Source organism: Rattus rattus, chromosome 4 (genome assembly GCF_011064425.1).
Source record: "Rattus rattus isolate New Zealand chromosome 4, Rrattus_CSIRO_v1, whole genome shotgun sequence".
In the NCBI taxonomy this organism is placed as follows: domain Eukaryota; kingdom Metazoa; phylum Chordata; class Mammalia; order Rodentia; family Muridae; genus Rattus; species Rattus rattus.
In genome coordinates, this window is record NC_046157.1 from 151707980 (window position 1) to 151734666 (window position 26687).

At 45.8% G+C, this 26687-nt stretch overlaps 1 protein-coding gene across 1 annotated transcript; it reads left to right on the forward strand.

Annotated features, from left to right (window-relative positions):
* The first annotated feature begins 199 nt into the window (after positions 1-199).
* Positions 200-26127, forward strand: Mogat1 (monoacylglycerol O-acyltransferase 1). Its single transcript, XM_032899759.1, has 7 exons — positions 200-337; positions 932-1043; positions 12668-12846; positions 13556-13760; positions 18686-18860; positions 20148-20347; positions 25902-26127. The coding sequence occupies exons 1-7, from the start codon at positions 200-202 to the stop codon at positions 26054-26056; spliced, it is 1164 nt and encodes a 387-aa protein (XP_032755650.1). The 3' UTR covers positions 26057-26127.
* The last annotated feature ends 560 nt before the right edge of the window (positions 26128-26687 follow it).

Consider the following 26687-nt stretch of genomic DNA (forward strand, 5'->3'; position numbering starts at 1 on the left):
CGATTGGGCAGGAAACAGTCTGGCCTCTTCCACCCAGGGGTGCATAGTGATCCCCAGCACCCCGCCTCATCCCTGCGCAACCTCCCTTACCTCCTGCCCTAAGGCGAATTAGTTCCTTCCTTCTCCGCCCGCTGGAGCCTCCGCCTCCTGGTCCTTACCGGTAAAACAGACCCGGAGAAAGGAGTCCTCTGGGTGGAACATGATGGTTGAGTTCGAGCCATCCAACAGCCTGCTGGCAAGGTGCCTGCAGACCGCTGCGATGCTGCAGGGGATCCTGATCATCTTGGTGCTGAGTAAGAGCCCTGCCATGCCACCCTCACCAGACAAGTCCCCACCGGTCTGCCTGATCAGAGGGTGTTCACCTACTGTGGGATCTCTCTCTCTCTCTCTCTCTCTCTCTCTCTCTCTCTCTCTCTCTCTCTCTCTCTCTCTCTCCTCTCCTCTGTTGTTTTGTTTTTCGAGACAGGGTTTCTCTGTGTTGCCCTGGCTGTCCCAGAAGAACTTGCTCTGTAGACCTCTACAGACCAGGCTGGCCCTGAACTCAAAGATCTGTCTGCCTTTGCCTCTCAAGTGTTGGGATTAAAGGCGTGTGTCACTGTGACTGGCCTGTACTATTTTGTTTCTAAAGTGAGATGTGTCTTACTTACAATGGAAGATACGAGTTTTAAATATACTGCTGGGTAGATTGGGGCAACTATGGTCTCCCAAATGTAGCCATGACCCCATCTAGAAAGCGGATGCTATACAAAGTTTCATTTTAGCCCCTCAAAGGCTGCCAATTCATTTCTGGATCCCTCGGCGCGTAATGGGTAAGCAATGCCTTGGGGTATCAAAACCATGCCGCCTTGACATCATGACAAAGAGCTACTGTTAGTTTTTGTGTTTAGCTTAACTTTTCCGGTTGCATGCACTCCGGTGCTTTTTCGCCTAGACACAGCTGCAGGTTCGGGTTGGCTTCAGAGTGCGTGCTTTTTCGCCTAGACACAGCTGCAGGTTTGGGTTGGCTTCAGAGTGCGTGCTTTTTCGCCTAGACACAGCTGCAGGTTCGGGTTGGATTCAGAGTGCCTTCTATTTGGAAATAATCCACCCAGGAGTGCGTTCTGGAGTATTCCCAAGCTCGCAGTGACAGTATAGAATCCGGGTTGCTGGGCAGCACTTGGAGGAAGCTTGTCCTTAGTGTGTCATGCTCTTGGAGAAAGGTGTGTGACACACAAAGAGAAGAGAGACAAATGACAGTGAACTTCTATGCTTAAAATTTGCAGAGAAGCAGAAATCGCCCGTATGGGCCAAGACAGAGCTGCACACCGGTGGGGCTAAGTAATAATAATAAAATTTATTGCATTACACAGTTTTGCACATTGGAAGCAGTTTCATGGGTTCAGTGCACTCACGGATCTCAACCATGACTGTACATGAGAACCACTGAAGGAGCTTCTCGTTCTTGTTCTCGTTCTTGTTCTTGTTCTTCTTGTTCTTGTTCTTCTTGTTCTTGTTTTTTCTTGTTCTTGTTCTTGTTCTTCTTGTTCTTGTTCTTCTTGTTCTTGTTCTTGTTCTTCATCTTTTTTTTTTTTTTTTTGGAGCTGGGAACCGAACTCAGGGCCTTTGCGCTTGCTAGGCAAGCGCCTACCACTGAGCTAAATCCCCAACCCCTCTTCTTCATCTTCTTTTTATTCTTTTTCTTTGTCTTCATCTTCTTTTTCTTCTTGTTCTTGTTGTTGTTCTTCTTCATCTTCTTGTTCTTCTTGTTCTTGTTCTTGTTCTTGTTGTTGTTATTCTTCTTCTTCTTTTCTTCTACTTCTCCGTGTCCTTCTCCTCCTCTTCCTCCTCCTCCTCCTCCTTCTTCTTTGTCTTCTTCTGCTGAGACAGGGTTTCTCTGTGTAGCCCTGGCTGTCCTAGAACTTGCTCTGTAGACCAGGCTGGCCATGAACTCAGAGATCCACCTGCCTCTGCCTCCCAAGTGTTGGGATTAAAGGCTTTTGCCACCACTATCATTGAAGGAGCTTCTTAAACACTCTGATGCTGAAGCTCCAGCCATAGCATTTCTAACTCATTTGTCTTGGATTGCAGCCTTCACCCAGACATATAAAAACAAAAACAGAAACAAAACTCCAAGTGTGCAGTAAGGGTTTATGAAAAAGTGATTCAGAGCATTAACTAACTCATTTGGTCCTCACAGACCAAACTCAGAGGCTGGGCTGGTGACAGTATATTTCATTCTTCTCTAGACTGAGGGCCAAGGAACACCCCAAGGACACTGTATCCAGCATTCAGTACTGCCAATGGGCCCCCAAGCACATCTGCTGTTACCCATGCCCTCTTTATTGTTAGAGCATGGTAGTGACTCTTTTTACTGTCTCTATAGATGAGGGAGCTGAGAGACAAAGTAAATTACTCCAGGTCACCCAGCTGGTATAATAAGTAGAAAAACTGGAGGCAAACACGAGTTTTCTATCAAAAGTCCCTGGCTCAGCCACTGTGCACCTGCCTTGATGGCCTCACTTTCATCATGCAGCAACTCTCAGAAAGGCCCCAGTCCAGTCCTTTTCATTCATGGTGGCTATCGTTGATTACATTTGTAAGTGTCTGCAGTTGTAGACGCCTATGTCGGCATCCTAGTGTGCAAGCTCAGAGAAGGAGCACCCTGAACTGCCTGGCCAGGGATGCCCAAGAGGACTTGTCCTAGGATTATTTCTACACCATCACTCAAAATAGAAGGTACCCTCCATATGTCCCTGAAAGTATAAACTCATGCTATCTCCTTAGCAATCCAGTAAGAGTGGGACTGTTCTCCTACCTCGTGTCATAATTAGGAAACTATTGCACAAGGTCATGTAGCTTATAAGGTGCGTGCGTGCGTGCGTGCGTGCGTGTGTGCGTGTGTGCGTGTGTGTGTGTGTGTGTGTGTGTGTGTGTGTGTGTGTGTGTGTGAATGTATGCTACATGCAGGTAGATTTCATTTCTAGACATAGAAGAGCAGAGAAAATGAGGTGGATTCCCACAGACCAACTGTCTTGATTTCTTTCTTTTTCCTTGCTTGGTTTTCTTTGTTTGTTTTTTGCTTTGTTTTGTTTTCTTATTTAGATTTTGAGACAAGGCCTCACTCTAGCCCAGGCGAGCTTTGAACCCCTGGCAATCCTTCTACTTCTGTGCTAGGATTGCAGACCTGAGTTACCACACTTGACTTTGTTTTCCAATCATTTAATACTTAGCCATTTTTGTTTTTTCTAATATTTTATTTTTTAAAAAGTTTTAAAGATTTCATCTTTTCCACATACTATTTTGAGATTCATTCTTTTATTTGGGTTCCAACAGGTCATTTCTTTGGGTTCCCAAGTTATTTTTTTTTTAACTTTTTATTCTTTGTACATTTCACATCATGGCCCCCAATCCCATTCATCTCCCAGTCCCTCCATAGCCACCCTTTGCCCTTGCGACTTCTCCCCTAAAAGAAAACAATCAAACAAAAATTTTTACCGTGGAAGCTGAGGTGTGTCACAGTGTGTCCCACATACACCCTTTTGTCCAAACAGCCTTTCCTGAAAATGTTAATTGCGATGGCTTACTGGTCTCATTTGAAGCCTCTGGCTTCTGCTACACTATCAATACTGGCGCCTCACTGGGACTCCTCTCAGATGTCCTGTTGTTGCCTTGCACCGTGAAGATCCTGCAGCTTTGGTTCTGGAGTCCGGGCCCCTTCATGTGCTCCAGCAGTTCATAGATGGAGTAAATGTTGGGGTGGGCCAACCTTGGATCTGGACCTGGGTGGTAGCTGATTTGGTCGGCCTGACTGCTTTCCTTTGCTCCTGTCACCTGGGATAGCATTCTGACACTGCCCAGGTGAGGGACAGGACAAGCTCAGCCAGCTCACCCAAGTACAGCAGCCAGCAAGAGGCCCGTTCTCATGGCTCCAGCTCTCTCTTGCCCACTCCCCTCAGGGCCAGCTCTACTGTGCTGCCCAGCAAAGTTCAGGGCATGCTCTTCAGTGTGCTGCAGCTGGTGAGGGACGGGCCCAGCTCACGTGCTCTCGTGCCCTTAGGGCCAGATCTGCACAGCCCTGGTTCAGCAACATGGCTGGAGGCAGCAGTCCGGACCAGGGACAACTATCTGCATGGCCTTTAGTGGTAACATGGGTCATGGATATCAACACAGACACTCACTGCTGCAGGGCTATGGACACAGACATGTTTCTTGGTGGCAGCCCAGGCCAAGACATTATCGGGGCCTCAGGTGGCATCAAAGGCTACTCACGTCATGTGTTCCTCACTACCCTCGAGGAGCCTTCAGTTCCCCATCTTCATTGCATACATCCCATTCTGCTTCTCTTTCTCTCCCCTCTCCTTACCACCTAGTGGCATCTTAGATCCATCTCTCCTGGCACATGGGGGCTTCTGGGTATTTTCCAAGGCAGTCTTAGCTGGGCTGGAGTTGTCTCCATCCTGTTCCACCCATCCTAAGTTTTCTCAGCTCAGGGATAATACCGCCCACAATGGATTGGGCCCTCCATTAATCGCCTACTAAGAAAATGCCCCACAGGCTTGTCTAAGCCCAATCTCATGGAGACATTTTCTCAACTGAGGTCCCCCCTTTCAGATGACTCTAGCTTATATCAAGTCGACACACAAGCAGCTAGCACAGTGCTCATGTATGTTTGTATGCGTGCGTCCGAGTGTATATTGTACAAACGTGGAGGTCAGGGGATCACTTTGTGAAGACCATGATCTCCTTTTCCTTGTTCCTGGGTTCTGAGGATCAAGCTTGTATCTCCAGGCCTGGGTGACAAGCACCTTCACACACTCGGCCGACTCACCAGCCCCAAGATCCTTTCCTTTATTCTTGGGGAGGCGCCTGGAAAGTCACGGTCACAAGGCATATGTAGGTTTAGCTTCTTAAAAGGCGGTTTCCCCGTTTTACATTCCCCTGAGCAGTTCGAAAAAAGAGTTCCACCGGCTCCACAGCCAGTCTGCTAATGGACGTGGTCAAGCTTCTTTTATCTGTAGTTACAATAAATGTATAGTGGCATTTACCTGTGGCTCAGGTTGGCATGGTGTGTTCCCAACCTTCACTTGCTCATCTGAGACCTGTGCAAGTTCTATTATCTGTTCAAATCCCCTGCCCAGTTTTGATTGGATGGCTTGTTCTTATTACAAGTGTCTTCTGAAGAGCAGAGGACTTAATGTTGGTTCCCTCTTATCAATGTGTGTGTGTGTGTGTGTGTGTGTGTGTGTGTGTGTGTGTGTGTGAGAGAGAGAGAGAGAGAGAGAGAGAGAGAGAGAGAGAGAGAGTATGCGTATGTGCATGCTTGTTTGTGTGTAAGGTGCAGGCACACGCATGCCACAGCACAAAATAGAGACCAGAGGAGGCAGCCTTTACTTTTCTGTCTTTGGATGTCTGCTTTTACCTTTTGAGAGAGCGTCTCTTTCTGCTCTGAGTCAGGCTAGCTGGCCTGAGAACTTTGGGGAGAGTCTCTCTCAGACTCTGCTTCCCATCTTGCTGTGGTGTGCTAGGATTATGGGTAATTGAAATATTTCATCTGTTTTTTTCTTGGGTTCTGGGGTTCTAAACTTAAGAGTTTTTACCTTCCAAGCCATCACTGAGCCCTAAATCATCAGTTTTTTTAAAGATTGCATCTAGATGAAATGGGTACTGTGGAAAATCAAAACTTGTTACTCTGTGGGTGAAAAATGTATTCCAATCTGCCAAGGAGTGAGCAGAGAGGCAACGGTGGGTGGGGTAGGGGTAGGGTAGGTTCAGGGTGGGGAGCAGGAGGGTGTGGAGTTCCAGGGTTTTAAGGGAATAGGTACCTGGGAGAAAGGGAACCTGTGAGCTGGGGTAGAAGGCTTTGAAGCATGTAACAGGCACTTGTGAGTAGGAATTGGAGGGCCTAGAAGCTAGGTCCTTAATGTGCAGAGCTCCCATTCGCCAGAGATAAGGAGAATGGTGCCTTTTAATGGGTGGGGACTATTTTCTCAAGTCCTCAAGGGAATGCTTGCTTTTGTCTAAATGCCAGACTTTTGGAAAAGGGAGTTTCTTGGAACCAGAGAGTGTCTTTGATTTCATATTTAATAAATCTTTTCATAATCTATCATTGGGCGGGGTTGTTTTATTTTTTTGTTTGTTTTTCTTTTTGAAGCATGGTCTTATCCTACCTCAAGCCGACCTTAAGTTTACTCTGTAGCCCAAGCTAGCCTTGAACTCATAGCAGTCCTCCAACCTCAGCATCCTGAGTGCTGGAATTACAAGTGTGAGTCCCCACACCCAGCTCAGTGTTTCTCTCTTTTATCTCAGGCCTGTTTGGAATATTCTAGGTCCTTGCCATTTCTGTTTGTCTTTGAATCATATTTACAATTTTTTTTTTCATTTAAAAAAAAAAAAACAGAACAAAACAAAAACCCTGCTGGTATTTGATTAGGATGCCTCTTGGTTGTGACTGAAATTCCTTTATGGGTTTTCTTGGGAAACAAAAGCTCAGGACTTTGATTCTTCCACCATGTTGGTTAACTTAAAAGCTTGCACACATCCGAGCACACTGAGAATCACTGGGAGACAGGGTGTGGGAGGGTGGGAAGGTGTGCCTACAATCCCAGCCCTTGGAGGTGAGGTAGGAAGGTTGTAAGTTCCCAGCCTGAGTTCACATCAAGTTCTGGGTCACCAGGCTTAATGAGACTCTGTCTCAGTAAAAAAACAAACAAACAAACAAACAAACAAACAAAAAAAAAAAAAAAAAAAAAAAGGAAGGGGCAGGGGGGTGGCGATAGAAGGACGGGGGGGGGGGAAGGGGGGGAGGGAGGAAGAAAGAAGAAGGAGGATCACTGGAGATTTTGTTAGAATGCAGATTTCTAGAGGTTAGAGCTTATGAAACTCGGAAATTATTTCAGAAATAGCAGTTACAGAAAATTACCAAAAAACAAATTCCTATATTTCATCTTCTAAAATCCCCTAAATGTTAGCATTTTTGTTATATTTTCTCTTCCTGACTCCTCCCGTTTACCTCCCCTTGCTCTCCCCCTCCTTTCCAGTTCACCTCCTCCCCCTGTCCCTCCTCCTCACACACACATTACCATATTTTCTGAGCCCCTTTAAAGACTAACTTGGAGATGTGGTCACTCGTTCCTCTGAAGACGTTGACCTATATTGACCTGATTTTTATATGTATAGGAAATCAAGTGCATTCTCTTACATAGTGGAACACTATGTCCTAAAGGAAAGAAGGTGTGGTTTATTCTGAACTAATACACATGACCAGGGAGTAATGGAGCGCACAGATGCAGGGTTCCACCTTTATTCACAGTATGAGGAGTTAAATGGACTTCTGTTGTCACAAGACCAACGCAAGTCATAAAGAGAAGCAATGTCAGGCAAGTGACAGACAGAATCTTCTCGAGGTGTCAGACATTATCTGCCAGGACTGTCAGCTTTGTGACTAATAGAAGCTAGAGGTCCTGCAAGCTTAGTATGGAAATACTTTTCCATAGTTTTACCTAGTAGTGAGGAAGATGTTGGATCAGATACAGAGGGTGGTGCTAAATGGCCATCAAAAGGAACCAAAGATACCCTCAAGGTAGTTTTGTCTCTGGGTGAGCAATGTTCCCTCTGTCCATAATTCCTGTGTTCTGGCCACTAATAGTCTGTAGTTGTAGCTGTCACATACTAACGTGTGAATCTGGAAGACTTCATGGATTCAGTGCCATGACTCTGCGTCCTGACAATCACACTCCTGATTCTCACCTGGGTGGCTGGAGCACATAGATGTGCCCACATTTATTCAGTTGTGTCTTCGTCTGCTTGGAGCTGGGATTTGGGAGAGGGGCACACTTTAACATGTGAATGCTCTGTATGAAGCTCTTAGGTATGTCTGAATACTGACACACCTTCTTTCTTAGGGACAAGGTCGGAGGCTTCCGGCATGAAGCTATAACATGGTATTTGTGCTGGTACTATCTTACATTTGCACACACAACAGGGGACCAAGTTTTAACTGTACTCTGGTTTTGATTCATTTGACGTCTATAGGCAAAGAACTAGATCAAATAATGGACTCGTTTTTAAAAAAGAAAAAGTTCCTCTTATATAATACATTAAAAGTACGGAGTGAACAAGCAGGAGGAAGAACAGATGAGGATTTGTCCTCTAGCACCATCTTCAACTCTGGGAGAGTTTTCTTATAGTATGAGTTGTGAGGACGAGGAGGACATTACACTTACGTTCCTCTGTTCAACAGATGGCATTGATTAATGGTTTGAATTCTTTGCCTCAAGGGATATAAATGAACAGAAGTGCTAATAGATTTTGCTTGTCTGTGACTTCTTTTTTTTTTTTTAAGATTTATTTATATGAGTTCACTATAGCTGTCTTCAGAAGAGGGCATCTGATCTCATTACAGATGGTTGTAAGCCACCACGTGGTTGCTGGGATTTGAACTCAGGACCTCTGGGAGAGCAGTTAGTGCTCTTAACCCCTGAGCCATCTCTCCAGCCCTTGTCTGTGACTTCTATTATCTTTCTCTACTCCATGTTAATCCTCAAAATAAGTATAGAAACAGATTTTTTTTTAAGTTTGTTTCTTAAGTTTTGTATAATTTTAAAAACGGGATCTCATGTAACAAAGGCTGTCTTTGGACTCCCAGTCCTCCCCTCTTGGCTTCTTTTTTTTTTTTTTTTCTTTTTCTTTTTTTTAGGAGCTGGGGGCCGAACCCAGGGCCTCGCGCTTCCTAGGCAAGCGCTCTACCACTGAGCTAAATCCCCAACCCCCCTCTTGGCTTCTTATACTGGCATTCCAGGTGAGTACTACCTCGACCAGACAGAAATGGTTTTATGGGGGAAAGGGAAACATCTTAGATGGGAAGAAAAAGGAAAGAACACGTATAACTTAAATATCTAGTTACTTCTTAATATTGACTGTGGTGGTTTGAATATGCTTGGCCCAAGGAGTGGCACTACTAGGAGGTGTGGCCTGGTTGGAGTAGGTGTGGCCTTGTAGCAGGAAGTGTGGGGGGTCGGCTTTGAGGTCCTATCCTCAAACTCCAACCAGTGAAGAAGAGAGAGCTTTCTCCTAGCTACCTGCAGAAGAGAGTCCCCTCCTAGCTGCCTGTGAAAGACAGTCTTCTCCCAGCTCTACCTCAAAACAAGAGGTAGAACTCTCAGCTCCTCCAGCACCATGTCTGCTTGGACACCACCAAGATGATAATAAACTGAATCTCTGAACCTGTAAGCCTGCCCCAATCAAATGTTGTCCTTGGTCATGGTGTTTGTTCATAACAGTAAAGCCCTAAGACTGTAACTTTATTTTTTTCAAATTCTATTTTTAATGATAGTTCTTAAATGTTTTAACCTCCCTTGTAGCCCACCAACCACCAGAGGGTAGGGGAAAAGAAAAGATATGGAAGTGTCGAGGTGGACCTGTTTAGAAAGGTTCTTTGAAGCAACTCCCATCTGTGTTGTCTAGTAATTGGTAGTTCAGTTCACAGATTAACAGTGGCAGCTCGATGCACTCGCAAATACCTCACAGAAACATCAGCAGTCCAGTTCAGTAGAATCGGGTCAATAGCATTGGTGACACTACCTAGCAGAGACAGCCAGGCCCCAGCCTTGGCACCAGTCCGCAGGAGGGACCAGGGCCAACAGGAATGTTGGGAAAAGTTCTTTGCTGTGCCTCTCAATGAAGTGGAAGATCAGCGAAGATCAGCGAAGATCAGCGAAGATTTGAGACCAACAAGCATTGCACAGCCATTTCAATAAGCAAGCCTAGCTTCTGTCACTGTCAGTGGAGTCCCTTTTTTTACGCCCTCCAAACATCCCGTGTCCTCCATGGGTTTTGCCTCAGCATGTGCATCTGTCTCAGCTGACATCACTTTGCCAATCAGCCTGAGTCCAAGGAAGCAGCAAGAAGTCAAGGCACACCACCAGAAGTTTTTTGGTGCATTTCTATGGAGTCTCAACAGTGTAAGGTGGACCAATACATTCGTGTCGTTAGCGAAGAATCCTTCATCATGTCTCCTTTCACGTTTTTACTTTAGCAGAACATCCTTTCACTTGTGTCTGCCTCAGCCAAACGTTCCTTCATGAGTCTGCCTTAGCCTTTCATCTGTGCCCACTTCAGAAAAACACATTTCACATGTTTGCCCCAGAAACACAACTGACTTTTTAGAAGAACCCTTAAGTTTCCACTTCACAGGACATTGATTATTAATGCAAAGAGTCAAGTTTTGACTGTTTTCATGTTGCAGGCTGTGTGTGGAAATTTACTGAGCCTTTTAAAGGTGTGACCATTCTTCAGTTAATGGGTTTGTTCTGCAGAGGTTAATTTGAGTCTTCTATTATTCCTTTGATAACACCACTTAACTTCTTTAAAATAAAATCTTTTTGAGGGTTGGAACTATAAATCAGAGGTAAAGTGCTTGTCTAGTATACATGAGGCCCTAAACTCAATTCCCAGCAACACACACACACACACACACACACACACCACCACCACCACCACCACCACCACCACCACCACCACCACCACCAACAACAACAACAACAACAACAACAAATAATTTTATAAATGAAATAAAATCCATTCTAATTATGATAAAGGTAGAAAAAATGTGTAAATTTTCTTAGGGCTGGGGCTGTAGCTCAGTGGTAAAGTGCTTGCCCAGTATGAACAAGGCTCTGGGTTCAAAACTGTGAAAGAGAACAGGAAAATTCCAAACACCATCATTATAATTTTGTCATATTTTTTCCTTCTTGGTTGTTTTTAAAAATATAATTATTTAATTAAACTACATGAAATGAATGTTTAAAAAAACTCAAGCACTCAGTGGTAGTTTACTGATAATTAATAATTATTGCCCCTATGATATGTAACTCTTTCCTCACCCATGCTTCTGTGAGTAACCCCTCACCCATATTGCTATAACTCTAGCAAATTCACTGGTCCATCAAGTTGGACTTGAGTGGGATTTTCCTTTGTCTGTAGATGATGCCCTACTTCGGGTGAATGGATGTTTGTTTACTCCTCCCTAGAAAGAGTCACAAAACATTGAAATTGTTCTTCTTTCCCTGAGCACTGTCTAGGGTGACCTAGGTGTATCTTTATTCTGCCTTAATCTTGTCTTTGAAATCTAGGTGCTTATGAGTCAGAAGTCAATCTTCAGGTGGTCTGGCTAAAACTGGCTGCCCATCTGCTTTGCATAATTACACACATCTTCAGTACCATTTCCACTGAAAATTGTGTCTTAGTCAGGGTCTCTATTGCTATGAAGAGACACCATAACCACGACAACTCTTATAAAGGAGAACAATTAATTGGGGCTGGCTTACAGTTTTAGAGTTCTGACCACACTGGGTGTGACTTGAGCATCTGTGACCTCAAAGTCTACCCCCTAGTGACACAGGTCCTCCAACAATGCCTCACTGTGTAAGTTAGGGTTTTATTGCTGCGAAGAGACACCATTACCAAAGCAATCCTTATAAAGGCAAACATTTAACATTTAGGATTTCAGAATTTTAGTCCATCATAGCAGGAAGCATGGCAGCACACAGGTAGACAGAGTGCTGGAGAAGGAGCTGAGAGTTCTATATCTTGGGCAGGGCTTGAGCACTAGGGGACCTCAAAGCCTGCCTTCACAGTGACACAATCCCTCTAACAAGACCACACCTCCTAATAGTACCACTCACCATGTCTAAGCATTCAAACATATGAGTCTATCTGGGCCAAGCCTATTCAAATCACCACATTGTACTCTGTGCCCCGCATAGGCGTGTAGCTGTAACAATGCACAATATTTAGTGCAGGTTCTAGTGTCTATGACTTCTTGTTAGGCTTATGAGAATCATTCTAATTTTTTTATGTACTCAACAATATTGCTTCAAAATACAGGTGGGGGGAGATAAAAAGAGAAAACTTGAACTGAATACTGACAACAACAATGAAAAAGATGACTTTACAAGAACCCATTATGTTTAAGGTGTACTTTTGTTTTTTGAGATAGGGTCTTAACTATGTATCTCTGGCTGGCATGAAACTTGATATGTAGACTTTGCTGACCTCAAACTCACAGAGCTCTGCCCGCCTCTGCCTCTGCCTCTGCCTCTGCCTCTGCTTCCTGAGTGTTAGAATTAAAGGTGTGTACCACCATAATTGACCCAAAGAATACATTTTTTAAACATGGGGGTTTGAATGAGAATGGCTCCTAGAGACTCATTTGTTTAAATGCTTTGTCCTTGGTTGATGGAACTGTTTGGGAAGGACTTGAGGAGGTACATCACTGCTAGCGTGTTCTGAGGCTCTAAAAGTCAAGTATGACTTCTCTGTCTCCTGCTTGTATGTGTGAGCTCTCAGCTGTCCCTGCCTTCACACCTTTGCTCCCCAGTCATGACCTCTAAGCTCTCTGAATTGATAAGCTCCAAATTAAACACTTTCTTTTTGTAAGTTGTCTTGGTCATGCTGCTTTGTCGCGGTGATGAAAAGTAACTCATACAATGCTATTTCTGCTTCTAACATTAGAGTCCTTGATGATGGACACTATGCCTAGCACACAACCTCTTCGTGGTTATGTGAATAATGGCTGTACAAAGCACTTCCCTACAGTAGTGAATCGTCCACTTTCCATAGCCAGTGGTTGCGAAGTACAGGGAGCAGAGACTGATGGGCCGATCCCACCTGGCTTTTCCCTTTCTTACAGTACCGGGGAGCATTGGACTCATGGTGATGTTGATCCTGTACAACTATTGGTTCCTTTACATCCCATATCTGGTCTGGTGTTACTATGACCGGCGAACCCCAGAGCAAGGAGGCAGGAGATGGAGCTGGGTTCAGAGCTGGACTGTGTGGAAGTATTTCATGGACTATTTCCCAATGCATGTAAGTAGAACTGTCTTTAAAGGATTGGGTCGGGAGGACAGCGGAGTACGTTCCCATCCGTGTGTCTCCACCTTCTTCCTTTCCAGATGAAACATGCCTTAGTCCATTTATTCCTCTTATAATGACACCAAAGCTTCAGAGCTACAGAGAGGAAATTTATTTCTCACAGTTCTAAAATCTTGGGTGGGGGTGGGGGGTGGGCATCCAGTAAAACAAAGTTCTAATAGTCAGCCAGTATCATCCCGTCCCAGGACCTCCTGGCAGATACAGAAGGCATAAGACAGGAAGAGGAAGACCAACTTGTCCTTTTAGAAAGACCGCCCACAGCAGCAGTGAGGGTTCTCCTCACCACACCATTATGATCTGCCCCCCACTCCCCACATACTCATGAGGTCCCACATGGCTACACTGTTGCTTGGGAGTGGTTCTGTGGGTGACTGATGGACACATTCAAATCATTACAGAGAAAACTTGCAGTTTGGTCCAAGTTAATAAATGAATCTTAAGCCAAGTTGATGAAGTCTGAAAGACTGTGTATGGAGGGACCTGAGCTCAGTGGACTGTTTAGCAATGTCAAAACATCTCTAACACAGGGAAGTAAGGCGAATCATCTTCCTCGTTTCCCACTGAAGTTCAGAAAAGGGAACACTTCCACGTCTCACTGATCCGGGTCATGTCATTTCCTTCTCTCCATGTGAACATGCTGTAGCTTGTCAAAACCCAGGATTTGGATCCAGCTCACAATTATATATTTGGGTTTCACCCTCACGGAATATTCGGGTTTGGAGCCTTTGGAAACTTTTGTACAAATTACTCCGACTTCAAGAAGCTCTTTCCTGGCTTTACGTCGTATCTCCACGTGGCCGTGTCCTGGTTCTGGCTCCCGTTCTTCAGAGAATATGCGTTGAGTTATGGTAAGTGATGCAGCCACTATGCTAACCGGACTTGGTGATGCAGCCATTGTCCCTCCAGGGCTTAGGTGATGCAGCCACCGTCCGTCCAGGGCTTGGTGATGCAGCCACTATGCTAACCGGACTTGGTGATGCAGCCACCATCCGTCCAGGGCTTGGTGATGCAGCCACCGTCCGTCCAGGGCTTGGTGATGCAGCCATTGTCCCTCCAGGGCTTAGGTGATGCAGCCACTGTCCCTCCAGAGCTTGGTGATGCAGCCACTGTCCCTCCAGGGCTTGGTGATGCAGCCACTGTCCCTCCAGGGCTTGGTGATGCAGCCACTGTCCCTCCAGGGCTTGGTGATGCAGCCACTGTCCCTCCAGGGCTTGGTGATGCAGCCACTGTCCCTCCAGGGCTTAGGTGATGCAGCCACTGTCCCTCCCTCCAGAGCTTGGTGATGCAGCCACTGTCCCTCCAGGGCTTGGTGATGCAGCCACCGTGCCTCCAGGGCTTGGTGATGCAGGCACTGGCCCTCCAGGGCTTGGTGATGCAGCCACTGTTCCTCCAGGGCTTAGGTGATGCAGCCACTGTCCCTCCAGAGCTTGGTGATGCAGCCACTGTCCCTCCAGAGCTTGGTGATGCAGCCACTGTCCCTCCAGGGCTTGGTGATGCAGCCACTGTCCCTCCAGAGCTTAGGTGATGCAGCCACTGTCCCTCCAGAGCTTAGGTGATGCAGCCACTGTCCCTCCAGAGCTTGGTGATGCAGCCACTGTCCCTCCAGGCTTGGTGATGCAGCCACTGTCCCTCCAGGGCTTGGTGATGCAGCCACTGTCCCTCCAGGGCTTGGTGATGCAGCCACTGTCCCTCCAGAGCTTAGGTGATGCAGCCATTGTCCCTCCAGAGCTTGGTGATGCAACCACTGTCCCTCCAGGGCCACTGTCCCTCCAGAGCTTAGGTGATGCAGCCACTGTCCCTCCAGAGCTTAGGTGATGCAGCCACTGTCCCTCCAGGGCTTGGTGATGCAGCCACTGTCCCTCCAGAGTTTAGGTGATGCAGCCAGCCTTGGTGATGCAGCCACTGTCCCTCCGAGCTTAGGTGATGCAGCCACTGTCCCTCCAGAGCTTAGGTGATGCAGCCACTGTCCCTCCAGAGCTTAGGTGATGCAGCCACTGTCCCTCCAGGGCTTGGTGATGCAGCCACTGTCCCTCCAGGGCTTGGTGATGCAGCCACTGTCCCTCCAGGACTTGGTGATGCAGCCACTGTCCCTCCAGGGCTTGGTGATGCAGCCATTGTCCCTCCAGGACTTGGTGATGCAGCCACACTGTCCCTCCAGGGTTCAGTGAGACAGCCACTGTCCCTACAGTGCTCTGGGATGGCAGGCAGCAGCACCTCCAGCGGCTACTTGATTTTAAACTTTCTCTGCTCTGTGGAATCTCCTCACACACGTTCCTGGATTCATAGTCCATAGACCTCGGGACCATGCCTTCTGTTCCTCTGCTCTTATCGCCAGTATTTAATATTGTGCTAGCAACATAGGGATTTTTTCAATAAACACCAATCCATTGGAAAAGAGGAATTGATGAATGCATTTAGTATATTCAAACGTGGAAAACAGTCATGGATCAAATGAATGACAAACAGCACTCCGTACAGGCACTTTGCTTTTCTGAATGCCGGAGCTGGAAAATGTCCTCCATCATGTCTCACAGTAGCAATGGTGACATAAACTACTCAGTGTGCTTGCTGGCTTTGTCATCCTGGGTTGTGTGTAACTCCTTGGGTTGTGGATGTTGTCACTTGCCCAGCGTTTGTCTAGCATGAGCAAGGCGGACCCCAGATCTACAAGGAAAGAAAAGAAAGGGGAGGGCAGGGAATGGAAGGGAGAAATAAAAGTAACCCCTCATCAGCCTGGTCTACAAAACACGTTCCAAGACAGCCAGGGCTACACAGAACTTCACTCTATTAAGCCAGACTGGCCTTCTGGTCCTGAATCCCTGATGGTACTGCTTCCATCTCTCAAATTTTGAAATTGTAGGTGCATGCCGCTCTGCCTGTGAAGCAGCAAAGCCCTTGAATTACTAATTCTAAGAACAAAATCATCCCGAAGTGCTTTAGAGATGCTTGTATATGCATGGCTACCCTCTCACCAGTAGCCTTCATTTCACTCAAGAGACTTTATTTGGTTTTGCAACTTGATGGGCTTTTTGACCATACACCTTGGTAGCTTATAAAGTTTACAAAGGGTTTTGTACTTGTCAAAGTTATGTAGGGTGGTTATAATGACCTTCGCAGCTCCTGAGTATAAAGAAAAAATGAGTAGCCTTTTAAAAAAAATTATAATTTCAGTATCGACTAGGGACAGAGTTAGGGACAGATTTTCCTATTACCTTCCAGATTGTCATGACTTCCTATATTCTTCACTTCACTTCTGTTGTTACCTATTTGGAAATCATTATAATCCAAAAATGGCAAGGGTCTGCTCCAGTTTGTAGCTTCAAACGCCGAACTCTGCAGGGCACACTAGAGGGCGCGCTAACCCCTCGAACTACCGCGTGATCTACCATCTGGTCTCAAGAGGGCGCACCAACACCCCAAACTACGGAAAAAAACAATCCCCTTTCTCCTCATCCCGTAGGCATCGGGTTAGAGTTTTTTAGAAGGAAAAAAATAAGATAAGATAAAATAAGACAAGCTAAAATAAGATAAGATAAAATAAAATAATTTAATTTCCAAAAAGTCACAGAAATAGATTTTTAAATATACTTTTTACTGAATCAAAGTATGATCGCTAGTAAATTTGAGTAGTTGAGAACGGGTGCAGCAAGGACAGCAAGATACTTCCTTCTCCAAGGCCACATCAGTCACAGTAGGTCTCAGAGTCTTTCATAATATAGATCTCTAGATCACAGCCATTCCTGTTTACTAGAGTTGATACAGAGATGCCATGTATCGTCGTTGGCTTGTTTATTTCTTGGCTCTTTTGAGTTTGGGTTTCTCCGTCGCCCTGACACTTGAACTCACAGTGATCCACCTGCCTAGGTGTGCACCACCACACTGGCCATTATTGATTTATAATATAATATTGCTGTAGCCTTCATGTCTTAACTGCTAAGTAAGAATGTCCAAATTTGTAGCCAGTGACGATTTACGCTGTTGCTGACTTTAAGTTTTCAGCAGCATTTCCCAGCACTGGCTTCTGAGGACAGTCTGTGGGGCAAGGTTTTTCCTGTGAACTTCCTCCCACGTAGGAAGTTTAACCACAGCCCATTCCTCTTGGCCCACTTTGAAAGGTCTGGAACCACCAGATGTCAGCCGGAAGAGTGGGTGTTCTACCTGTCCACTTATTACGCTGGCGTAGGTGTGCCAAGGTCTAGATGCAGCAGCTTCTTGCCTCACGCAGAGGACCTTTGCTTTTCCTCTGTGGGTAAAGCCACGAGGAACTTGGGAGAGGCTTTGAACAGAAGTGCTATCTGCTTGCTCACTTGCTTAGTGATAGAAAGATCATTCTTATAGCATCACAGAGATGGTTTAGATGCGTCGAGTCTGAATGCTAGACCTCTGGGACGGGCCTCTGGCAGTGAGCAGGGAGGCCTGATGTGCACTGCACTGGCCCAGTGCTCCGATGATAGAAATCCAGAAGAGAACAATGCCTGATACGGTAACAAGACTTCCGGATTGACTTGCCTTCAGCTAGGCAGCACCTGCGTATTATCCTTACCGTCAGTGTCTGACATTATGGGCAGGTGTCCCTGTAAATGCTCTGGAATGGAATGAGTCAACTGATGACCAGCTGAAGGGAATTTACACAGCAGACTGATATTTCCAACTGGGTGGCCGGGTGGGTGAGGGCATTCTTGGCCGTGATTGTTAATGTTGGAGTGGGGCCTGCTTTGAGGACTAATTTGACTCACCGGATTTGGAGATGATGAGCAGATGTGTCTTTGGCTGTCAAAGAGATTTCCACTTGGCTGTTGGGGATGTGTCTTGGGAAGCCAACACATTCCAGGAGATGGGTTAGATACAACACACATTAGTGGTAGTTGAGTCCGTGGATTGAGATGAGTTTAGAAGACGACAGAAATAATGAAGGGACTCTCAGAAATAGCAGCTCGCAGGAAGGCTGGCGATAAAACCTGCCAGGACACGAGAGGTAGCCCGGAGAGAGCCAGAGGGCTATGTGTCAAGATCCAGGGGCTGTCTTTGCAAGAGAAGTGGTGCCTTCCTCTCTCTCTCTCTCTCTCTCTCTCTCTCTCTCTCTCTCTCTCTCTCTCTTACACACTCTCTCTCTCTCTCTCTCTCTCTCTCTCTCTCTCTCTCTCTCTCTCTCTCCCCCCCACCTCTCGTTACTCAGAACTAAATGACCTGTCTTGAACTCAGGAAAGTTCAAAGCCATCCCATAAGGTCCGATTCTCTCATCCGTCAGCACCTGTCTTTTCTTTCAAGGGAGTCGACCATTCAAAACCAGCTGTGACCTGTGACTCCAGCATATTGGAGGCTTAGCTAGGACAGTTGCCATGAGTTCGGTGCAAACTTAGGCTAGTAAGTCTGCATAGTATGACCATGTAGAAAGAGAGAGAGAGAGAGGGAGGAAAGGGGGGTAAGGGGGGAGACTGAGACAGATTATCATTCAAAAATCTTATATTTCTCTAATAGTAGAAGTCATAATAAAACCATCACTGTTGCTATAAAACATTATTTTTAAAAATTAATTCTTCAGGGCTGGAAAGATGGCTTAGGGGTTAGGAGCACTGACTGTTCCAGAGGTCCTGAGATCCATTCCCAGCAACCACATGGTGGCTCACAGCCATCTGTAATGGGATCCAATGCCCTCTTCTGGTGTGTCTGCAGGCAGCTATAGTGTAGTCATATCCATTAAATAAATAGTATTTTTTAAAAAAAAATTCTTCAAAAGAAATGGCTGTCTATACTTTCTGTTTGACTCACTAAGGGCCAGTTTCAGTTTCTAAGAGGAGTTTGTCTCATGTGATGAGCAAGGACGGAGGTGGGAACATCTCAGTCATTGTCCTCGGGGGTGCGAAAGAGCTACTGGAGTCCTTCCCTGGAAGATATTCCCTGTGCCTTCTTCAGCGCAAAGGATTTGTTAAGATCGCCTTGACCCATGGGTAAGTGGCTTTTTTTCTGTTTTGTTGGAGACGGGGCCTTGATATATAGTCCAGGCTAGCCTGGAACTCACTAGGTAGCCTAGGCTGGCCTCGAACTTGTGATTCTCCTGCGAAGCCTGCCAAGTCCTAGGATTATAGGTGTGAACCACCCTGCCTGGCCCAGTTAAGTGGCTATTTGTTTAGGATGGGTGTGTTTTAAAAGGATAAGACATTTCATGAGCACAAAGGAGGATAATAACTTTTTCTAGTGGTTAGAGAACATTCTCCATGTCTGCGGGAATGGAGTATGGGCTTTCTGCCATGGCAGTCTGATGTCACAGCACACAGCAACGTAAAGAAACGGCACTGGACACAACAATTTACGTACTCAACAAAATGGATGGAAGTCAGCATGGGGAAATTAGCTTAGCCCCAAACTTGCCTTTCTATAGGATAAAGTTCTGGCCATGGCTAGCTTGCTGAAGTACTTCCTAAGGATTTCAAGAACGACTTAAAGCAATCTGAAGTCCATGCATTTCAGTGTTTCAAAGTGGAACAGGGATACAGCATGGGAAGGGTTGGGCGCGGGATCAGCTACTTTTCCCCTTCTGGAAAAAGGCCCAATTAAACAGTTTGAGGAAGGAAAGGTTTATTTGGGCTTCCTGTTTCAGGGGGTACAGTCCATCTTCATGGGGAAGGCATTTGAGCAGGAAGTCAAAAATCATGTTGCTCCCGCAGTCTACAGGCAGAGCCACGAATGATGGGCTCACTTTCTCCTTCCCTCCTCTTTATTGAGCCCAGGACCCCGCCCACGAGATGTTTACAACCTATGCTCAGGGATCATCTTCCTCTCTGCATTCAAAACCCCTATAAATAACACCTTCTCGGACACACCCAGAGGTGTGTCTCCTAGGAGATTCCAAATCTACTCAAGTTGACAGTGAAGATTCAGTGTCACTGGCACGTTTAGAGTTTGGGAGGTTTTCTTGAAAAATTTGGATGAAAGTAAATGATTTAAATTCACATCCTTGAAGCTGGGGGTGGGGGTGGGGCGGATTCAGGACTCAACCATTAAACTGTGCAATTATGAAGACTGGAGTTTAGCTCTCAGCATCCACATAGCAAGTCAGGCATCCTGCAAACACGCATAGCCCCAGCTCTGAGGGAGGGACACCTTCTTTTAACCTCCATGGCTGCACAGTGTGTGCACCTGCAGACACATGTGCGCATAGATTTTTCTATGCATAGCCAAACAAACATTTTGCATTTCTTTGTAGACCCATGACCTTCCCCCTCTCTTCTTTGCAGTGCCCATTTGGTTCCAGTGTTTTCTTTTGGTGAAAATGAACTATATAGCCAAGTCGACAACCCTAAAGGCTCATGGCTTCGGACTGCCCAAGACAAAGTGTATAACCTAACAGGGTTGGCCTTGCCACTATTCTATGCCAGAGGAATTTTCCAGAACAGCTTTGGCCTAATGCCCTATCGGAAATTGATCTACACTGTTGGTATGTACACCAAGTACACAAAAGATCTTACTCCATCCTGTGTTTGCTGTTATTGGCTAGGTGCTAATAATTCAAAAGAAGTTGTCCTGAGTTTAGACTTCCTAATGTCCTAGACCAGTGGTTCTCAACCTTCTTAATGCTGCGGTCCTTTAATATAGTTCCTCGTGTTCAGGTGACCCCCCCCCTTGTGGCTACTTCATAACTATAACTTTGTTATCATTATGCATTGCGATGTAAATATCTCTGTTGTCTGATGGTCTTAGGCAACCCCCATGAAGAAACAGTCATTCAGTCCCCAAAGGGATCAAGACACATAGGTTGAGAACCACTGTCTCAGACCTTCACTGAACTTTAACCGTAACATGCACTTCTAATGAACTATCTCCATTTGGAGTGGCAGTTGATTACTTTGCAAAATTCCACTGTTGGACTAGAATCCAGGTTTAGACGTGAGTTTCCAGTGGACCTGTTTCTCTGCACTTGCCTGTAGCACAGTGGTTGACAGACGATGTCAGGAGTGAGGGGCTGAATACTTGAACGTTTCTATATATGTCTTTGCTGCGGATGGTCCCAGCATCACGAGTGCTGAGGTAGGACCCAGGGTTGGATGAAGGCAAAAGACTGAGGATATATGGCCTTGTGACTCACTGTTACTGTTCTGGGGGGCCAGAAGCTGATGGCCTCTGGAAACCTAACTCTTTCTTACTGTTCTCTGCTAATAAGCACTGGTTTTCTTTCTGTGTTGCTTAAGGACTTCTTGGTGGCCATCCCCAGAGAACTTAACTTGGTTACCTTTATTTGGCCTTTCCTAATGGCTCCTGATGTCTTCACAGCCACACACAGCCTGGAGTCGGTTCTCTGCTAAAAGCATGCTTTGTGTCGCTAACTATGCTTTTATATATTCCAGTACACAAGGATGTTATGTATAAAAGGTGCATGTCTGAGTGACTAGAGTTGGGGAGGAGTGAAAAGGGAAGGGGAAGCACCCAACCTGGATGTGTCTGTAGCCTCACCTGTGCAGGATAGGAGACAGGAGCAGCCCAGGGTCAAGGCTAGCCTGAGCAACACGCAAGGCTCTGTCTCAAAAAAGATGACAAAAACTACATGGCAGGAGTGGAATTATTTCCTTCTGAGGCTTGGAAGAGACTGGGACGTTGAAAATGAGAAAGTGCCGAAACATGCGGAATTAATAGCATTGTGCTTTATATGAGATGGAAATCATATTTTTACCACAATAACCTAATAGCTAAAACATCTCATTTTTTAAAAAGATTTATCTATTTTATTTATATGAGTGTCCCTGTAGCTGTCAGACACCCCAGAAGAGGGCAGGATCCCATTACAGATGGTTGCGAGCCAGCAAGTGTTTGCTGGGAGTTGAACTCAGGATCTCTGGAATAGCAGTCTCTTAACTGCTAAGCCATCTCTCCAGACCAGCTTATTTGTTTGTTTGTTCGTTTGTTTGTTTTTAGATCTGTTTCACTAGGACTTCCTTCATCCCTTCTTCTCCTCTTCCTCCCTTCCTTCAGGTTCTCTTTCACAACAGAGTCTCACGTAGCCCAGGCTAGCCTGGAACTCAACTATGTAGCCAGGTGCTCTTGAACTTCTAATGTTTCCGTTGCCACGGGAACTGATCCTGCTGGCATTCCGCAGTGCGCATGCGCACACACACAGCAGTTTCTGCCGTCGGTTTGCGGTTCCGAGGTAGTCACACGATGCTATTTTTAGCTGCCATATTTAACTCAGATGGGATTTAGCAGCCTGTTGGTTAGTTACGATGGGGAACACAGGTACATTCCAGAGTACAACTGTAATTTCGTGATCAGCTGGCTGGCTCATTTCCTGGGCATCATATCAGTTCGTCATTTTTGCTCCCTGGTGTAATGCTGTTGATTTGGCGGGGAGGAATAGAATGGAAATGATGAGATATGAGTTGGGGAGTAAGCTTAATTGATGCAGTGCGTATGCTCACACCCTGAAAATAAGGGGCATTCTGTGGAGTTAAAGGGTTATAGTTATTACCCATTGTGTTAATCTTTTTTTTTTTTAAAGTAGAGTCACTTGGCATCTGACAGAGTTAACTTGTGCCTTTCCTGACAAAGCCAGAGTCAAATGGAGTCGCTCAGTGTGAGCTAGCTGTCAAGATACCATTATTCATACTGTGCATTGCTCTTCTCCTGAAAACTCAGAAGAAGTGGACATTCCATCAGCTCATCCCTCTGCTTCCTCCCAGTGGTTTTTAGTCCATTTAGCATCCTCGATGACCTGTTATTATTTGAAATTTTTAAATGAAGCTAAAGATATGAACATTTCATAAAGGCCCAACTGTCATAAACTTAGGACAGCAGAAGGCGAGTCGGGGATTCCAAAGAGCCCGACCTGTGGGGACCAGACCAAGCATAGGCCTGGGGTCCCAATGACTAGGCAGCTGAGGCAGGAAGATCAGAAGTTCAAAGCTGACCTGGGCTGCAGCATGAGTTCAAGGCCAGCCTGGACATAAGCTACATAGTTAGACTCTATTTAGCTGAAGGGCATATTCAGTTCCCAACACTGCAAAAAGGAAGGCCAGGAAAGAGGGAGGGAACAGAGGAAGAAGGAAATAAGAAAAGGAGGGAGAGAGAGATTGGCCCTTGGGAGGTATGTCTTAATGGCTGTGGCTAACATGTCCCGAGCTGTACACAGGTTGATATTGACACTAGGAATCCTCCTCATGCGAGGTAGATGGATGAAGGGAGTGCTGAGGCGGACGGTCTGACTCAGAGTGACTAGAAGTGTTTCCTTTTCTCTCAGCCTTAGATTTTCCAATTCTGAGAGAGGAGGTAAGTGTAAGTGGCCCGTCTTCTCTTGGGCCTCTCCAGGGATCACGCGTCATGATGCGTGCAAAGCCGTGCCACTCTGGTGCTGGAAGGTGCAGCAGATGCACAGGGCAGAAGCCTTCTTGACCAACTTGCTGCTAGTTCCGAGTGTATGAGCTTTCCTCAAACAGGGATTCCTGCCAACGTGTTAACCCGGATCAAACTGTGAGGGAATAGACCAAATGGCTCATTTAAAAAAAAAAAGAAAAAGAGAGAGAAAAGTCAGTTTGTGGAAGGACAGAGAGGAGGAGACACTCAGACACACGCAGCTGTCGAGGGCTGGGGAGGCTGATGCAAACACCAAAGCCCTCCACAGAGTTCGAATGTGGATTATGTGCAGAATGCCGCGTGATGGCGTGACTCTGTGGGTGTGATCGTGGCGACCCGTAGGACACTTTTCCCGTTCTTAGAAAAAAATAAAATAAAATAGGGGTGATTCACACGACTGAGTTAGAGCCACCCCGACCTCATTTCAGATGTTTTTTGAGATAAATAGCCTGAGGTACATGTCCTCAGTCCCAGCATTTAGGAGGCACAGGCAGCAAGACTGTTTCATGTTTAAGGCTAGCCAGGGCTACATACTAGATCCTGTCTCAAAACAGAACAGATCAACGAACAAGCAAAAAGAAGCCCTCATAAGGAACTAGGTAGGTAATTTGGTTGGTGGAATGCTCGTCTATCAAGTACAAGGCCTGCCTAGATTTGGTCCCCCGGCATGAAACCGATAGGGTAGAGGAATACCTTTAATCCCAGCACTTGGAAGTTAGGAGCGAGAGGATCCAAAGTTCACAGCCATTCTTTGCTATACCATGAGTTCAAGGCCTGCCCAGGCTATAGGAGACCTTGTCCAAAAAAAAAAAAAAAAAAAAAAAAAAAACCAGAGCACACAGGAATGGTTGCAGGTAGCTGAGGGATGCGAGTACTTTTGGTATTCTTTCTTAAGAGGCTAAGGAAATGTGTTTTATTTTAATGAAACTGATTCCAACCCACATAATGGCCAAAGAGTCCACTGTGTCTTAAATCACCATCTACTAGGGGAGGAAGCATGGGCTAAGGGATTTCTGAAATAGAGGGAAAGAAGGGAGTTCAATTTAAGTTTATTTATAAAACAGGAGACGTTAAAGGAAAGAATAATGTCACGAGGCCTCACAGAAGTGGGTAGGAGACACATTTATATGCTGGGTTCACCAAAGACAGGCAGTTGTGGGAAAGTAGCTAAAACGTTTGTAGAGACTAAAGACGGGAAAGGGTTATTGTAACACAGTCTGCAAGGATTTCTCTTGGCTCCTTCCCCGATCTGGTGTCTACCGTGCATAAATCTGACTTCCAAAAGGTCAAAGGAAATATCCATGAGGGTTCGGAGACTCCATCTGGTGGAACACTCAACAATTAGGGAGCGTCGGTCCTTTCTCTGTGCCCCTCAACTCCCATATTCGCGTTCAGTATCACTTGCTGCCTCTCTATCCCTTCACGGTGTTGCTTACTTTTTCTTAAATAGCCACCTTCCGTCACTGGCACGGGTTCACCCTGTATGGAGCTTGGAGAGAGACAAAGGAGCCCACCCACTTCCCACTCCCCTTCGCGTACTCCATTTTCCCCTTACAGCAGCACTCACAGGCCTCAAGCCTAAGCTTAATGATTTCAGAAGGAATAGTTTGCTTTATGGTTTGAAAGTTAACATCCGGCTCAGCCCGGCCATCGCAGCAGTAGCAGCATCAGGCCAGCAGGGGGTGCAGTGGAGACAGGCCGCCAAGACCTGTTCTTCCGAACTCCAAAATTCCAAGATTATTACATAAACGTCTTTTAAAACACGAACAGAAGCCTCCAGACTTATTTACAACCAATCGGAATTTTTTAAAATTATACAGACAAAACAGATGCTTTTTTTCCTTTGTGAAATATTCAGATGGTATAGATAAAATGAATATGCCGTTTCCCCATCCCTGACCCTGTCCCCAGAGGAAAATGTTGATCTTTCCAGATTTTTCCTGTACACTGAAAATACTGGTGCTCCTAGAAATATAATTTTTTTTCGTAGATAGGATCCCGCCTCATTTCGCAACTTTTCTTGGACATTTTAGACATCGTGTGTGCCACTTTATTTGTTATTTCTTTTTAAAAGATAGCTGTCTAAGATTCCAGTGAATAACTGAAATGTCGCTCAGCTTATGTAACCGTTTTCCTAATGAGCTGCGGTTGCTTTCAGTTTTGCGATTATATGACTTTCTCGCACAACGGCTTCGCTGTAAAGATAAGCGACATTTTTAATTGTTTCAAAAGATATAAAAAAAAAAGTCATAATAGAGGGATGTCACGTGACCTGGGCATGTCACAGTCGGTCACAATAAGAACCCTGTGGGCTTGCTGTCAGCTGTGCCCAGGGGAGAATGAGGGTGACGAGGCTCGCAGCGACGCCCACTCTGCGCACAGCTGCGGTTGGCACAGCAGCTCGTTTGACTCAGAAGTCAAGCCATCAGAACGACAGCTCAGTGTCTGCTGAGAAGGGAAACTCTTTTATTTGTTGTCAAGTGGGATGGTGTGACCGAGATAGGCAGCCAGTGAGCTGAGGAGAGGACTGGAGCCAGTGGGCTGGAGGGAAGCCGATTGGCAGCCCAGCGCTCAGCTGCCCACGGGAGACCCGGGCTTGCGGTGGAGTGGTGGCTGATCCTCAGGGATGACTCCAGCTCTGTTTTCCACAGTTGGCCGCCCCATCCCTGTTCAGAAGACTCCGCACCCGACCCCAGAGCAGATTGATGAGCTGCATCAGACGTACATGGAGGAGCTAAGGAAACTCTTCAATGAACATAAAGGGAAATACGGTATTCCGGAGCATGAAACTCTGGTTTTTAAATAGCCGTCTTCCTCCAAGCCATACTGAAGGAAGACAAGAAAACATTGTTGAGAAAATAAATATTTTAAATAACTTCTCTGTGTTTGTTTTGTTTTCTTTGTTTGCTTTGACTAGAATCGAGTTACAACTGAAAGGTATTAGTGGTGGAGACCGCTGCTGATATTTTATACCGTGGTAAACAAAAATACAGGAAATGGAGGGTAGGGGTTATAGCCCAGTGATAGAATGCTTACCTAGCATGGGTAAGGCTGCAAGTTTGATTCTTAACACTGGAAAATAAAAATACGTATATGATTACAGGATAGGGTTGAAGATGGCTAAGGTTTAAGAATCTCCTGAATTTAGGGAGACTAGATCATTCTTCAGGTTCCTAAAAGACTTAGAATTACTCATGTGCTCAGAGCAAAAGCAAAAATACCAACTTCAGGGCTGGAGAGAGGGCTCAGAGGTTAAGAGCACTGACTGCTCTTCCAGAGGTCCTGAGTTCAAATCCTAGCAACCACATGGTGGCTCACAACCATCTGTAATGGGATCGGATGCCCTCCTCTGGTGTGTGTCTGAAGACAGACACAATGCACTCATAAATAAAAATAAATAAACCTTTAAAAAAATACCAACTTCAAAGCGACTTTAG